Raw genomic sequence first — 17,074 nt, forward strand, 5'->3', positions numbered from 1 at the left:
GTTTTTGTAACAATCAGGCAGAAATTTCACTGCTCTAAATGTTTGCCCCAAAGCACCAAACAGATAAATGTCTTGTATTTCTACCTTCTCAATGTAAAATATCTCCATAAGCTGATGCTTGTCATCACAGTTCAGTCCGTAGCCAGCACTCTGTCCACTGACAGAATGTTTATACTTTGAAAAATACATCTGTTGACATGTGAAACTTCTTCACATAGTTTATCGGATTACCATGTGTATTTTATTATTTGTGCAGCGACGTTTAGGCTGTAAGCTAATGCCTCAATAGGAAATCTGTTAAAATATGACCTGCAGACTAGCCAAACAGGACCATAGCGGCTGAATCAGTGGCCTCAGTTTGATGTCCAACACAAAAATGCCATCAGTATATCCTGTGATACTGATATTGGATCTGATTGGTCCCATCTCTATTAGTTTTATCTGCATGTTAAAGACCTTAACAGGGTTAGTTCCAATAAGGGGCTCATAGTCAAGATCCTGCTCTCCAGCTAAAGCAAAATGGACTCAATAATGTCAAATTTGATAGTACAAGCATTAAAATGTGTTGTGTTGTATTATATGTTGTATTGTATTACGGTTGTATTACGCTGCCTGTCAAAAGTATTACCTGTAAAGCTGTTCACATTTTGTCACATTGCAACCACTGATGTTTTATGATGGAGTGGCCAACTTCAGTCCTTTTTTTTGTTGCTACTCTTCCATAAAGGGAGAATTTGTGGGTTGCTTGACTAAAGGTTTCTCTCACCTGAACTGAAGATCTCTGCCGCTCCTCCAGAGTTGCCATGGGCTTCTCGAGCACTTCTATGATTATTGCTCTCTTTGCTCAGTTCGGTAGATGGCCATATCTCAGTAGGTTTGCAGTCTTGCCATGCTCTTTTCCTTTTTGGTGACAACTTCATCCCGGACCTGTCTGCTGTGTTCCCTGGGCTCTGTCATGTTATTTGGTCACTAAAGCTCTCAACAAACCTCTGAGACCTTCACAGAACAGCGGTATTGATATTTTGCATTTATATAAAAACGTTTGTAAACCATGCATCAGTTTTCCTTTTTCTTAATATATATGCACTACCTTGGCTTGATCTGTCACTAAATACACTAAAACACAGTGAAGTTTCATGTTGTGACTTTGGTATGAGTGCTTATGCAGGGCACTGTATATTTAGGTTCCACTAACTAGTTGAACTGACAGCTGTTCAGGCTAAGCCTCAATTGTTTGAATTCATAAAGCCTTTTTTAACTTCATCCTCAGCTTAGCTTTGTCAGACTGGAATATTTAGTCACTGTTCCCAGTTGATTTTCTCCTCTGTAAAATCTTTCCAGTCAACTGATTATTTACTTCCTGCATCTGCTGCTCACATGTTCACCCTCCTGAAGCTATCTTAGACCTAAAGCTTGAGGTTTGGTTTTTGACTCATCTGGACAATTGGCTGTTAACACATCTTTTGTGTAGACACACTGCTTCATATTTCCACTGAAAGAAATCCTTTCTAATAGAACATTTATTTTACTCCATTTAATTTCTCCCATTTTGTTTAAAAAAAGGTGGTTGTGGGAGAATTGTATAGAAAATCCTTATCTAATGTCAAAGCAATGTTGCTAATGTGTTTCTGGCTATTGTCCATTCTTTTTATCTGAAATGTTTTTAAAACAGGAACCATCGGCATCATGGCTTTGCTGATTTACTGTCTGTTTATGCAGACTGGATCCAGGCGTCCTTCAAGGACAAGACTCAAATAAAAGTGTGCTGCAGCCACTCAGCTGCTTCCTCTTAGCCATAAACTCTAATTTATCCAGAAATGTCTCAGTACATTCCAGCTTGTATAACTGTATGAGTCTAAGGTACACGATGATTTTGTTGGATTCTACAACCCCCAAGTAACCATGGTGTTGTAACATCATTTATGGCTGAAATATCCAAAGTTAATTTGTTACTTGTTGCAATATTAGCTTAGAAGTGATTAGTTATTAATTAGGAGCAGCGAAGGCCTGTTGTATATTAAATAATGTGTAGTCACATTTCAGGTGACTACCTCTTGAAGCTCATCAACAGAATACCAAGAGTGTGTGGAGCAGTAATCAAAGCAAAAGGTGGCTACTTTGAAGAACCCTAGAATATAAGACATATTTTCAGTTGTTTCACACTTTTTGTTCAGTATATGATTCCACATGTGTTAATTCATAGTTTTGATGCCTTCAGTGTGAAGCTACAATATTCATAGTCATGAAAATAAAGACAACTCTTTGAATGAGAAGGTGTGTCCAAACGTTTGGTCTGTAATGTAAGTAATTCAGTTTTTTTCCTTAATCTGGTCGAAACCCTAAAAAAAAAAAATGTAGTTGCTGTTCACCGTATGCTGAACTATGGAGGACAAAAGTTTAGGCGGTGCAGGTATTTAGTAATCTGGTTTGTTTGTGTGGATGGCAGATTAGAACCCAAGACAGATGATCACTGCTGTGCTTGTATGTCTGTTCATGTGACTGGACCAGTTCAGACTTGTGCCGTGTTAAATATAATACAGCAGCAACAGTGTAAAACATGAAAGGTAGCTTCAGTTCATTTGTGTCAAGACACTTTTTATTCTAAGACACAGACTTGGTTTAAAAACATGTGAAAGATTTTCTACTCAGTGGAACCTGCACCACTTCGCAACACATCTGCTGAACTACCAGAAATGTAAACAGAAAGTGATCTATTGGCAACTAATACAGAAAGTAACAACTTTGAATTGATTTGCTACCATTTTAATAAATGTATTAAAGCTTTCAGTAGCTACACTAAAATGTGAGCAAATGTGTTTGGTCTTAAAATTTTTGCCTCATTTGTTATCAGTCATAGCAACTATTATTTGTCTTAGAATTTATTTTATTCAGTTTTTCTTGCTATTTTAATAAGTTTTCAAATTCTTTTATTTAGAATTTTTTACTGACTGTTGAAGACCAAACGATGGTCATTCATTTTAGTCTGTAGTCCAATTTTTCTTTGCTTTCCTTTACATGATGACAAAAAGTCATCATGTAAAGGACTTTGAATTGTTGCTGAAATGTGCTATACAAAAAAAACTTGCCTTGCCTATATTGCTGATGCTAGTCATGTCCTGTGTTTAAATAAATATGTTGTTGTTGTTGAAGTGCAATTTGGAATATATTTTTCCCCATAACCGAGCAGATTTACCTCTGCATTAGTGCATAGAAGATAAGACAAGAGCAACCATGTGTTCTGCATTGAACCGTCCTGATACCTCCTCATTAAGTTCATTGGTCTGCAGAAATGAAAATCTCACTAAATGTTGTGTTCACCAGGCTCTTGTTTCCACCGTGTTTATATGCTACCCGATGAACGCCAAAATCATTTTCTGCAGCTGAAAAGCTTTTAAGGAAATGCATTTGAATAGTTTTTGATTAGGTCGGTGCATGGTGGCGCGACCTATGTACAGAGGCTACAGTCCTCGACACAGCCATCACCGGTTCATTCTGGTTCGTTGACCTTTGCTGCTTGTCTTCCCCCCTCTCTCCATCCCATTTCCTGTCAGTCATCTTGCAAAATAAAGGCCCCTAGTGCCAGAAAAATAAAACAAATTTAGATTATGTTGCAATAAGTCACGTTGCTTCAAGCCACATAGAGGAAAACAAAAATGTAATGCATTAGTCTTCTGATTGATTTTTTTTTTTCCATCCAATGGGGAATGTAGGATGACGGGAGCACTGATGTGCTGCTGTAATCAGACATGGTTTCAATGTTTTGGAAATCACTAACCCAGTAGTTTCTGTCCGCTGACCAGACTGAAAATCTGAGCAGGGAGTTCTTCACCATAACAAGACACTCGTCAGTATTATGTGATAATGAAACAGAGCTGCTTCTTCTGCTGTTTGCAATCAACAATCGTCAAGTTTTTTTTTTTTGGTTTTTTTTTTAAGCGCCGCTGTGAACAGTCCTGCGACTCCATCCGGTCCAACAGTGTGAAGGTTCTAGCCGTGTCTCAGAACACTGCCTTCTTTGTGGCCCCCTCAACAAAGGCGGTGGTGACATCATTTCATGAGTGAAAATGAAAAGTCTGGGTGGAGGATGGGATCTGCTAGCCAACGCACTCTCCCCTTATCGCAAGTCACATGAACAGCATTACTTTCTTTTACTCTTGCATCACTCGCTGTACATTAGCAAGCATTGTTTACGGCACCAAAAGGACTACAACATGACAAAGAATGTGCTCTTGGAAGTCCAGCATCGTTAATGCCCAAACACTGTGAAAATGCATGCAGCGTGAGCAGCTGTAGGTTGTTTGGACCCACCTAGGATAGACTTCCAGCTCTGTCTGAGAATCGACAATATGTCTGCCTGAATCTTTGATGTTGATATGTGTTACTCTATGCTCCATACAGCCGGAAGAAAAAATAAAAATATGGAAAATTATAGTCGTTTTGAAACAGTAAATTTAAATCCTTTTTATACCTTGAGACTGGGAAGTGGTCGATGCCTGCTCATAAGTTTCTCTCTCCGTGCCACTTACGGTTTTCTAGGTACAGGTAGTGGATCCCTCTCCCATGCCATCCTACGCACCATTGCCCCCACGGGCCACCTGCACACAGTGGAGTTCCACCAGCAGCGAGCAGAAAAGGTGGTCGAGGAGTTCAAGGAGCACCGTGTGGATCACTTGGTAACCGTCAGGAACCAGGATGTATGCAAGGACGGGTTTGGAGTGACAGGGGTCGCAGACGCAGTCTTCCTGGACATCCCCAGCCCCTGGGAGGCAGTGGGACATGCCAAGGCTGCTATGAAGAAGCATGGTAAGATGGACTTCATGTGTGAAGCATTCCTTTAAAGCATTTTGAATGTGCTTGGTTTACATTGCTTGTTGAGCAGCACTAACATTATTTTACCACTCAATGTTCCAGAATGACAAGCAAGTCGAATTGGACTTCAGAATGTTGAGCTTTTTGTACTAAAGTACACGGTTTCTACTAATAAAGACTACAGCACACTGCTGTTTGGTACAGAGATCACACAGGATCTGAGGTCCACCTGGGACTCACAGCAGAACATGATGCATTACAGCTGTTATATAACCACTTAGCTGTGCACTCACCATGCACTTTGACTCTCTGCAAATGATAGTTATATTACAATCACCCCTACATCAGTTCTTCTCCACTACATTTCAAACACTTTAAGGTTTCCAGCATGAACACTGTTATCTGAGCAGAGGAAAGAAATGTCAGTTATGTTGTGTGGCCGTGGTTCTCGAACCTTTTTAAACCACCAAGTATCACTTCACTAAAATACCTCCAGAAAATCTTAAATCTCCCAAGTCGAGATTTCTAAGCATAAAAACATGTACAGCTTCTATTTGTACATATGTTTCTTTAGCATTTAGCATAACATGCAAAGAAATTTGCTATCATCTTGTATTGTAATTCATTCTCTGTTATTTGTTCGATCGAAACCAGATGAGTTTGTTAGATTAAAGCTAATTTGCTTTGAGTCCACCTTATAAATTTTTGATGCCAGGATTTACTCTGAGTCCAACTAAAAGCAGTCCAAGTACCAGCAGTGTTACTAGTTTGAGAACCATGGGTGTGGAGTGTGTTTTTAAGATGAATTTAGAAAATCATTCATTAAACAGTTTTATCATCTCTGCCCTGGTGGTAAATGCTGATTGTAAAGATTTGCTAGTTTTATGGGATTATCAGAAAGTAAACAGAGTGTGTTGGTCTATAAAACAAGTCATAAAAATGAACTGTGGAACAAGTTTAACAACTTATGGCACCAACAGCTCATTGACCTTTTTACTGACAGCAAGGTAGGTTCTGTGTCGGGGCCTGAGGTTCAACAGCAAAATCAGAAAAAGTTAGCATTAAAGACAAATCCTGAACAGGGAAAGGAAAGGCAAACTACATTTTTCTTGCCAAACTCTTTATAGAGCCCACGTTTTCTATTCTCTTTTACTAAGGAGCTCTCAGTTTTAATTAATTGCGGACTCGTAGTAGACAGACATGGACGAACGAGTTGAGCACCTTGGTGAGGTGTAAAAAGCCTTAAAATAAATTTGCATATTTTATTGCACACCAAAAAAAATCAATTCATTAAGTTGGGGGAAAAATGCCCATGTTAGGAAGTACTTGTTTTAAATAAAATCGCGGAAAGCACAATAGATGGTACCCCTAACTATTCATAATAAATGTAGGTGAAACATTTTCTTCAATTTATGTTTCACTTGTTAAAGTCAATCAGATTTTTTTTGAGAACTTCTAATCATTGTCACTGGCCTCTAGGCTGGACAAGAACCCGTATTTATCTTGCCTCCACGCCCAGTGAGCAGGATGTTATAACACGTAAAAACAAAACCTTCAAACTAGGGGTCACAAAGTCTCAATTATAACCTTTAGTAGCCATCTGCGTGGTAACTGGTTGTTTAGGGACTGGTGTCAGTAAAATGCCTTTTCTGTCTTACCATCTTTAACGTAATCATCTGGAGTTTGTTGAACTCTCCTTGGACTTGAACTGGAAGTGTGTGCTTAAGTTGAATGATAGTACGACTGACCTCTTCAGCGAGAACCACTCTAGGTAGGTTGGGCCTGAAACGAATAGAAGAGTTCCTCAGATAGTGGAGGATCTGCAACACTTTGGGGATGCTTCTCTGAGATACTTCTTACAATGAATTTTATCATGACCGCTAAGAGGTCTTTAGGACTCTACCATTATCAGGAGCAGGATGATGATAACATAATATGGCCAGATCAACAGAAATGGTTCACCAGACACACAATCATCCTTCTTCCAAGGCTGTCTCAGTCCCTAGGCATAACTCTTGTAGAAAACCTGTGAGCCGAGTCAAAAAGAAGAGCACATAGAGAGAACCCAGGACTCTACGCAGTCTACAGAGATTGAGCAAAGAGGAATGATCAGAAATTCCTCTGTATGAGACGCAGGCTAGGCTGTGGAGGTGCTTCATCATGTTCTGGACCTTTCAGTGAGCAATTGTTTTTTGAAGTTCTTCAGGCTTAAGTAGGTTTTGTTTATTGGATGAACAGTTTTCTCCAACAAAAATCAAACTTGTTTGTTAGGTTCATTTGTGATTGTTTTTATCCGCTGGTGTTAGAGGGAGACTGTCTTGAACAGATTGCTGGACTATTTTTGCTAATTTCTTTTTACAAAAGAGCATTTTCTATTCTTTTTTTGGTGTGTTCACCACCTTTAGAGTTGAACAAGCAATGTGATATATTGTCAGGTTAAAGTATGACTGAATATTCTACACTGATTACAGATTCTTTAAAAGACAGTTCAGGATTTGTGAAACATGTACTCTGTTTGAGAAAAGGTGAAAAAACTGGATTTTTGGTTTTCCCAGAAATATTGTTCAAGTCTTGTCATGTTATTGTAAGCCTAATATAACATAATATGCCACTTAATGAGCTGGGTGTGTTATTACACATCTATTAAACAGTTTATTACTGGCTTGAAATAAGGTATTACTTTGTCTACGTCTCGTTTGTTTTTAGCCTTTTTCACAACACAGTGACTTCAATTCAATTCAAAAATACTTTATTAATCTCAAAGGGAAACTTCTGCTTGCAGTCACGCTGAGATGACCATACCCACTCGTGCAACTAACTAGGATGTGTTTCTCTCAGAGTTTCATTGCAGACATCACAAGGGAGATCAGCACAGCATGGTTAAAAACATTAATTCTCAGTATGAAAATAAAGTTCAGGGAGGAGCATGTTTGCTGCACTGCAACTCTCCTACCTCCTCTTCAGCTCCCTTTTATGGTGGCACTGCTGCATTTTCCTTATACAAGCTCTTCTCCCTTATGCACGCACACAGAGCTCCAGATAGATAATATGCTGCCACATCCCTGTTGGAGCAGTCCCATGACCATACTGGGTATTGCTATGAGTAGACTGCTGCTAAATCTAACTCTATATGGAAATGCTCTGTTTTCTTCCCACTGCAAAACAAAATGTGTTTTTTCCTGTTTGTTGCTGTCCTGAAATGATCCAAACTAATTCTAAAATGTTTATAACTTGGCAAAACATATAAAGCTAAGAGAATCTGTAGACAAATTGTTCCTTTTCTACTGACTAAGGCAAATTAAATTAAATAATAAAGTCCTTTACTGAGACTCAAAGCTGCTCAGAAGCTGTAGAAAAGTTGCTGGAAGTCGTTCTTCTCCAGTAGACAGAGAGTAAGAAACATGCCTTTTTTCTCCATGCAAGTTGGAATTTTCCTGATGTCCTGGCCTGCAGCCCAGACCTCTGTGATGGACTGTAAATCCTAACAAGCATCTCCAGCCTCTCTCACTCTCTCACACACACACACACACATAGTCTTTTGCTACCAGAAAGTCAGTGTGTCTCATGCAGATCAACACTTGCAAACTGTGAACCTCACCAGGAGGAATCACAGCATTATGTTAGGATTGCTTTCTGTTGTAGATGTTCTGTCTGTATTCAACAGCATTAATAACCGTTGGAGACGCCCTTGTTGAATCATCAACCCAACCTCTCCCACTGTATTCGTCTCGTTACTAGGAGACAGTAAAGTGTGTGACTGTTACGAGGGGAACAGTGGTCCTGTTTTCCAAAGGAACAACTGTTATTTGAACTATGCTGCGGTCTAATGTAATGGTTACCAGATACAATGCACTCCTCCTCTGCAGACTTGACTCTTATTTTCAGCTGGGACTTCATCTCACATGCAACTTTTCTTCACGTGCCTCATAAAAGTTCAACAGCAGTAAAAAAAAAAAAAAAACTCTAAATGTACAGTGGATCAAACACAGAAAACTGTGCTGGGCTTAAGTTATGAAAATGCCTAAAGAAAACTTAAACATGGTCACTTAAAGCAAGGAAGGTTTGCTGTTGTGAATGTTGCTTTGAATAAGTGGAATCTGTAAAATGTAGCTAAGTTAGGAGACCTGAAAACACGGAGGTAATTACACATCGAATAGAACAAGTGAGTGTAAGCGCTCGGCTTCTGTGGTCATAATCCTGAGGGACGACGTGACTATCTGCACAACTACATGCCATGAGAAAGTAATCTATCAGTGGGTTGTAAAATATTTCTCCTTTGTGTTTGGTGAATTCAATTTATAAATCCACATATTCATATATGAGCGATCCATTTTTCTTTATTTCAATTTCATCCTGGTCTCTGAATTTAAAAGCCAAGTATGGCCATGCTCTCTTTAAATCATTTCTATGTGGTTTTCTCAAGATGACGAGATGTCCCAAAATATTGACACTGATTTCCTCCTGATAGGACAATTGCATGGGGAGATTGTTATAGTAGTTCAATATCTTTTACTTTTTTTTTAGCTTGCAAGATCATTGCAAAACCTATTGGTTCTTGCCTTACACTAAGGTTAATTATTCTGAATCCCCTTTCTTCTGACTGGTTAGTCATTATGTGCACTTTTTCCCAACGTCTTCCAATAAGCTTCACGCATAAGGGCAGGAAATAATAAATGGTGTTAAGTAAAATGTGAACCTTGGCAGAAACTTTAACCTTGCACTGCTTTAGCCTTGGTCAGGATTTGCGTCTTGCCTCCTACTGGTACAACATTGCTATTGTAGTATTTGTTGGAATTTATAGTTTCCGCCAAAAAGATTTTACAAATGGATGAAAAAATATCAGGTAAAACCTGTGCAGAATAGTCGAGGTGTTAAAGTATATCCACTAAAGAAAATTCTGCACAACCAGACCACTTACTCTGCAGCAGGCAAAACTTTCCCTTGGCACTAAGCTGCTATGATAAGCTCCGCCCAGATGTATAAACTCTAAACCAAAGACGACATGGCTCCTAAATGCCAGTGTTGCCAACATAGCAACTTTATTTACTGACACCAATTTATCAACTGTTTTTCAAAAGATCCACAAATTTAGTGACTTCTAGTGTCATTTAGGACTTTAGAGACAGAGACAGTCCCTCCTTTGCTGCAGTTAGAGCCCTTTAATGTCCAGAGTACTTTAATGACTCGCAAATGCTAGAAGACACTGTCTTCTTTAAATCAGAACAGGATTTAATGTATAATTTTCTGTGTTTGAAATAAATAACAGAATTTCCATTTTCTCACTTTGGTCCCTTCAGGATATTAATGTATACCAAACAAATATAAAAAATGTTTGTGTTTACTGTGACTTGTAACGAAAGAAGGAAGCCTAAATTCATAAAAATAAAATTAGAGAAATTAAATATCAATTTTAAAATGTAATAAATGTTTCAGGGAACTGTGTAAGTTCCATGAACCCCTGACCACCTTTTTGGAGGTAAGCTAAAGCTTTCACAGCGAAAATAGGACAGCTTAGCCTGATGTTAGAACATTTTTTTAGTTTATTAGTGATTGCTGTTGAGAAAAACAGGGTTTACTGATTAACTTGCCACCTGCCTCGACAGGTCTGTTTGTCTTTACAAAGTGTTTTATTGAGTCTTAGCTCATTTTAGGGTCTCCTAACAGCCATTGTGAATCATTACAGTTGTTTAGGATAAACATGAGTTAATAATCAGGATTTCCATTAAAAGTCATTGCAGACAGGAGAGTAAATCTAAAACTGTATTCATCCAATAAATTAATTTCATCTAAGGGCTTTCATCTAAGAAAACCAAATTTTTATGAATTATCCGTCTACCTTTATTGCAGTGCTAAAGGTCTCGTGCTTCTACTAAGTTTCACTTTTGCCAACTCTTCCGTACTCTGCAGATTTAAACTCCGAAATTCATCTTATTTCACTAACCCGGACCTCAGTTCTTTGCAGCTGCACAGCTCTCTGTCGGTGTTTGTTGCTTAGGTCCGCCATGAATGGTTTGTTGGCCCGTTTTCCTGCCTCCTGCTGATAGTACCTTAGGGTTTCATGTGGAGACAAGAGGCCGCAGCCAGTAGGTGATCCTCTGATGATCCACAGGCTGCAGCTTGGAGCCAGCAATCAACATGAATGTTTTCATTTTAGGCAGGAGTTATGATTAGTTTTTGGTGGGGGAAAAATGCATCAGTAGAAGTTATAGTTTTATGGGAGGTAATGTTTTCTCATCCTAAATAACTGGTATAGACCGCTTACCGGAGGTAAAGGATGTTTTGAGTTCTTTCAAAGAAAACACAGTCTACTTTTACAGAAGGGCTGTTTTCCACAAACATGGGATCATGTGTGTCTCCACCAAAATAACTAGTCAATGAGGAAATGGAGTGGAAACTTTGTGATTTTTTTGTCTTCCTTTGCCCCTATGTTTAGTGCGATGCAGTGTCTTTTAAAAGTAGGCGTTTTAAATGGTTTTATCTGATGGACTAACACAAAGTACTTCACATTTTGCAGTGAAAGAAAAAAAATACGTTTTTTTTTATTATCAAAAAACCTTCTAACAAGTGCTCAGTAGTTTTATTCAGCCCCGTTTACCCTGGTACACCTGGTACACATAAATCCTGTGCAGACGATTGCCTTCAGAAGACATTTGATTAGTAAATAGTCCATCCATGTGCAATTTTATCTCAGTAAAAGTCCGGCTGTTCTGTGAAGGCCCTGGTGGTTTTTTAGAGCACATAAGGTCAGGCAAGTTTTATGGTATATCATGAACAGGGTGATTCTAAGCACTTTACATGAAAACAAGGGAACAGGTGAAACGCAGATTTTAAAACACCAAACGCATCAAAAATGCAAAGCATCACATAAAAATAGGTTAAAGTGACATGATAGAAATGACAAAGTAATCTTTAACCATTGTGTGAAATACGCAGTAAACAATAATATTTTCAGTCTGGATTTAAAGAAGACAGCAGCTTTTCCACATCTCCAGTTTAGTTCTGGTCCTAGGAATACTGAATAAACAAGTCTCTGATTCCCTGAGGGGTCTACATTGTTCATAACTAACCACCAAAAATTCAGGTCTGAGTCCATTATTACAGAGCCCGCGAGGGGACATGGGGACATTTTTTTTCTTTTGTGTCCCCTCGCAATACTCGCTCGCAAAAGTTGTTAATCACCTTGAGAAAGCTGTGCATTTTGGAACAGCAGCACAATTGACAAACAGCATTGGTATGGTTTATTTGTCATATGCAGGTTAACATGCAGTCAACAATGCGATTGAATGCTTAGGCGTGCAAAAAAAGTACACATCATGCAGCAGTTATTAGCAAAAAAGTGTCAAATGTGGTTTCGTGCAGTATTATTGTCCAGAGTTCAGCAGTTTGACAGCATGTGGATAATAACTGTCTTTAAGTCTGATTGAAGATCCTTTTATTTAAGGCCGATTTCAAAATAAAACTCAATAAATCTCAAAAACGGGTCTCCCACAAAGTATTGCTAGAAAACGCAAAGATTATTGCATGAGAACGCAAAAAGTATTGCGTGGGGACGCAAAAAAAAAAATTCCCCCATGTCCCCTCGACATAAAAGCACCACGAAGAAATTAAAAAAAAAAAAGCACCACGAAGACCAAACAGCACTGCCGACAGATCCGCATTAAACTTCTAAAAGAAGGGGATTTGTTAAAAAACTCTATAAAAGCTTTGAACTTCTAACGTAGCATTGTTCAATCCATCATTCAATAATGGAAAAATTATGGCACAACAGCAAATCTACCAAGATATGACCAATGATGTAAACTGAAAGGCCGGGCAATCAGAGCATTCATTTGTAAAGCAACCAAGCAACCAGCTCTGGAGGAGCTGCAGAGATTCATTGCTCTGATGGGAGAATCTTTCAGTAGGACAGCTGTTTGTTGCACAATCTACAAATCTGGTCTTTAGGGAAGAATTGTAGGAAGAAACCCATGAAAGAAAAGAAAGAAAGCTTTGTAAGAGAGCCGAAAGTTTTCCTGTTTGTAGTTTCCTACAGGGGACAAAGCAAATACATGTCAGAAGCTGCTCTGGCCTGATGAGACTGAAATTTACCTTTTGACCTGCCTGCAAAATGTTATGTGTAGCAGAAAACTAAAATTGCCCCTTAACACAGCATCTCTGTGTAAATGTGGTGGTGGCAGCATCATGCTGTGGGGTTGCTGTTCTTCAAGAGGGCAGAGGAAGCTGGTCAGAGTTTATGGGAAGATGGAGCTAAATCCAAGTCAATCCTGGAACAAAACCTGTTGGCGGCCCCAAAAATCTTGATCCTGGGGCTGGGGTAAAGCCAGAGCTGCAGTAGAATGGTGCAATTTAAAGGATATTAATGTGTCGGTCAGGTTAAAGTCCAGAACTCAATCCCATTGAGAATCCATGCGTCATCGTATGGAGATGTTAAATGCAACAAAAGGTGGTTCTACAAGGTAATGACTCGGGGGGGGGACTGAATACAAATGCAGACCATACTATTTAGATTTTGAATTTTGTATAAAAAAAAAGATCCATAATTTTTCTATACAATAATGCACCACATATTGTTCTAACATAAAATCTCAATAAAAAAATGTAAAGTTTTTAATGAGAACATATGGAAAGGTTTATAGGGTATAAATACAAGTGTTGACCTGATTATACTGTTAAAAAACCTTTTAAAATTTCTGTTTTATGAACTTCTCATCTCAGTCTTGTTTTCTGCCTCGTTTCCTGCAGGAGGGCGGCTGTGCTCCTTCTCGCCGTGCATAGAGCAGGTTCAGAGGACATGTGAGGCACTGACGGAGCAGGGCTTTAAGGAGATCAGGACACTGGAAGTGCTGCTGAGAATCCACAACGTTCGAGCCGTCACCCTACAACTACCTAACTTCGGCCCGGACTCCTCCTCTCAGGCAGGCCCAGAAGCCATGGAGGAGGCCCCTCCCTCTGCTACTCCAGACCACGCCTCATTAAAACTGAAGACCACCGCCCCACTCAGAGAAATGCCTGGTCACACAGGGTATCTCACCTTTGCCACCAAACCAAGAACCTGAAGTCTGGAAGCAGCTACCAGTCACCTGTTTGTTGCTTGCATCAAGCAGATGTTAAAATTAGTTTATTCTGACAAATAGTGGATGTATAACATTCTGATTTTTAAAGGTTACCTTTTATACCTGCTTTTACTTTTGCGGTGTATTTGTTTTTAATTTTTTTTTCATTGTGGTTGTGGTGCAAGGACAGACAATAACGGGTGAAATGTTTTTTTGTTGTTTTTCAGACTGTAACCTACTTAACTTTACCATATAAGTGGAAGCAGTGGAGAATACTTGAACATAAAAAATAATAAATTAACTAAAAGTTTTTTGTTTGCCTTGCCACAGTATTCATACCCCTTGAACTTTTTCACATTTCATCACATCATCTCAACAAAGATCAATGTTTTTTATTGGGATTTTGTGTCTTAGACCAACACAAAGTACTGCACAACTGTGAAGAAAGATATGATTTTTTTATATTATGTTTTACAAATAAATGTCTGAAATGTGTGTCATGCATTTGTTTTCTATAAGCTACTGTAAGGATTATGATCATTGATTAATGAATATTTATCAAAAATTATAATTAAAAATAATAATTCAGAAAAATACTTTTCTTAACCAAAACTCGTTGCTTGTGAATAGATATCAGAGATGTCCTCTGGTGGTGTGATTATGGGCTTGAAGCACTTAATAATTCCAATTATTTAAACCAAAACCATGCTAAATGTCACTGTTTAATCAGCTCCCTCACTGATAGGTGGGGGGACTTTGACCATATTCTGACAGATAAATCACTCTTGCACAAAATAAACAAAAATAAACGCTTCTTTTAAATATATATGTAAAGCCATATAGCCCTGATATACCACCATTCTGGTCCTAAAACCTTCACCTAACTAACAAGCACTCTTCTAGACAAAAGGGATAAAAATGACTACCTAACAATAATAATAAAATAAAAATATATGTGCACTGCGTGTCTATGAAGATCAAACCAGTAGTTTTATGGACAAAATGTGCAATATGGGTTAACCTGGAAAGAGATGTCATCCTGGCGTGCTGATGTCTCGATTGCGGCGATCAGCTGGTAGACGGTGGGCTGCACCATTGGCCACTAGGTAGCTGATTGCCCCAAATCTCGAACAAAGGGTCATATAACTCTGAGGCGGGACCTCAGTGGGAAACTGGGACAAAGGAGTGGTCAGGCCATGAAGCCCAGACCGCAGCTGCTATGAATGGAAAAACTTTAAAAGTCCAACTTCTAACTCCTGGCTGACTTGGGATCAGCCAGACAAAAACATAAACACACACCTTGCTGATCAATCCCAACACTACCTATTGCTACAATTACAGCTGCAAGTCTTTCGGGCCATATTACTTTGCACAAATAGTTCAAGCTGAGTTTTCCCACCAGTTTTCACAACAAGGCACAAGCATCCAATTAGGATCAGATCTACTGGTTCCCTCCTTTCATGGTCAAATAGTGGGGAATCTGACACTAAATGGTCTTGTTTGGGTGAATCCTAGAAGTTGGTGTACAGTGCCTCTTAATAGTTCAGGATTTTTTAATCAAAGTTCTGACCTGCAGCAGAAAGCTCTCTTGTCTCCATTTAAAGTAAAACCAGATTAGTGGGTCCTAGTGGCTAGTCAAAGGAGAGTTCTGCCACCTTAAAACAGTTTTAGCTTAAAAATGTTGCAGTAATTTATGCAAACAGTATTTACACGATCCCATAGAAAATTAAAACTGTATAAAAAAAAGCTAAACTATTATAATTGTTAGGGAAAAGACTATTTTAAGGATTTTTCAATTAAATTCAGTTTTATTTACATAGTACCATTTCACAGAACATGTTGTCTCAATGCACTTTACAAAGTCAGTTCAATTGAATCATACAGAGTTCAAGTTAGGTACATACATTCCAATTAATCCTATCAAATAGTGCAGTCAGATTCAGTTTATTATTCAAATTGGTTAAAAAGTCTTTCTATCTCAGGAAACCCAGCAGATTGTTTCGAGTCAGTGACTTGCAGCATTCACTCCTCTTGGATGCGCATGTAGAGACAGTAGACAGTCACCTGCAGTGACTATTAAGCAATCCCTCATACTGAACATGCATGTAGCGACAGTAGAGAGGAAAAACTCCCTTTTAACAGGAAGAAACCTCCAGCGGAACCAGGCTCAGTGTGAGCGGCCATCCGCCACAACCGACTGTGGGTTTGAGAGAACAGAGCAGAGACACAAAAAGAAAAAAGAAGCACTGATCCAGGAGTACTTTCTATGGGAAAGAAAAGTAAATGTTAATGGATGTAGCTCCTTTAGAGGCTTCATCTAGGAGAGAAAGACATCATCTGTATAAGGTGAGCATTAAGTTGTTGGCAGCAGCAGCTTGACCGATGTCCCCCTTCAGGAAGGTGTCACAGCTAAACACAGAGCCAGGTTAGATTTAGCTTCTAGAAAGAGAAAAGACAGAGAGAGAACACAGAGTTAAAAGCTGAAATAACAGCAAGTAACACAAAATTGGAGAGTAGTATGAGAATATAGCAGAGAGAGCGAAAGTGGTCATTATGTCCTCCAGCAGCCTAAGCCTATAGCAGCATAACAGCAGGGATAGCTCAGGATAACCTAATCCACTCTAACTATAAGCTTTATCAAAAAGGAAAGTTTTAAGCCTAGCCTTAAAAGTAGACGGGGTGTCTGCCTCCCGGACTAAAACTGGGAGCTGGTTCCACAGGAGAGGAGCCTGATAACTAAAGGATCTGCCTCCCATTCTACTTCTAGAGACTCTAGGAACCACCAGTAAACCTGCAGTCTGAGAACGAAGTGCTCTGTTAGGAACATATGGACCAATCAGATCTCTGATGTATGATGGAGCTAGATCATTAAGGGCTTTATATGTGAGGAAGAGAATTTTAAATTCTATTCTGGATTTAACAGGGAGCCAATGAAGGGAAGCTAAAATAGGAGAATTTTCATCAGAACTCTTGCTGCAGCATTTTGAATCAGCTGAAGGCTTTTAACTGCATTTTGTGGACATCCTGATAGTAAAGAATTACAATAGTCCAGCCCTGAAGGAACAAATGCATGGACTAGTTTAATTCTTCATATTCACTTTTCTCAGTATGTTTCACACAGGAAGATCATTGGTGGCATGTTTCCTCCTCCCTCTGTTTTCCAGTGTAAATTATTTCTGTTTAAACAACTGCACAATGCAAATTTGCCAGCA

The 17,074-nt window shown here is 38.9% G+C and overlaps 1 protein-coding gene across 2 annotated transcripts in view; it reads left to right on the forward strand.

Moving 5' to 3' along the window:
• Positions 1-14,173, forward strand: part of trmt61a (tRNA methyltransferase 61A) — a 26,938-nt gene extending 12,765 nt beyond the window's left edge. For both annotated transcript variants that reach the window (XM_047393175.1, XM_047393174.1), the window contains exons 3-4: positions 4,537-4,803; positions 13,552-14,173. In XM_047393175.1, the coding sequence (XP_047249131.1) occupies positions 4,537-4,803; positions 13,552-13,865 (581 nt within the window). In that variant the 3' untranslated portion in view covers positions 13,866-14,173. The remainder of the gene's footprint in view (positions 1-4,536; positions 4,804-13,551) is intronic.
• Positions 14,174-17,074: the final 2,901 nt, after the last annotated feature.

Source organism: Girardinichthys multiradiatus, chromosome 19, assembly GCF_021462225.1.
Source record: "Girardinichthys multiradiatus isolate DD_20200921_A chromosome 19, DD_fGirMul_XY1, whole genome shotgun sequence".
Lineage (NCBI taxonomy): Eukaryota > Metazoa > Chordata > Actinopteri > Cyprinodontiformes > Goodeidae > Girardinichthys > Girardinichthys multiradiatus.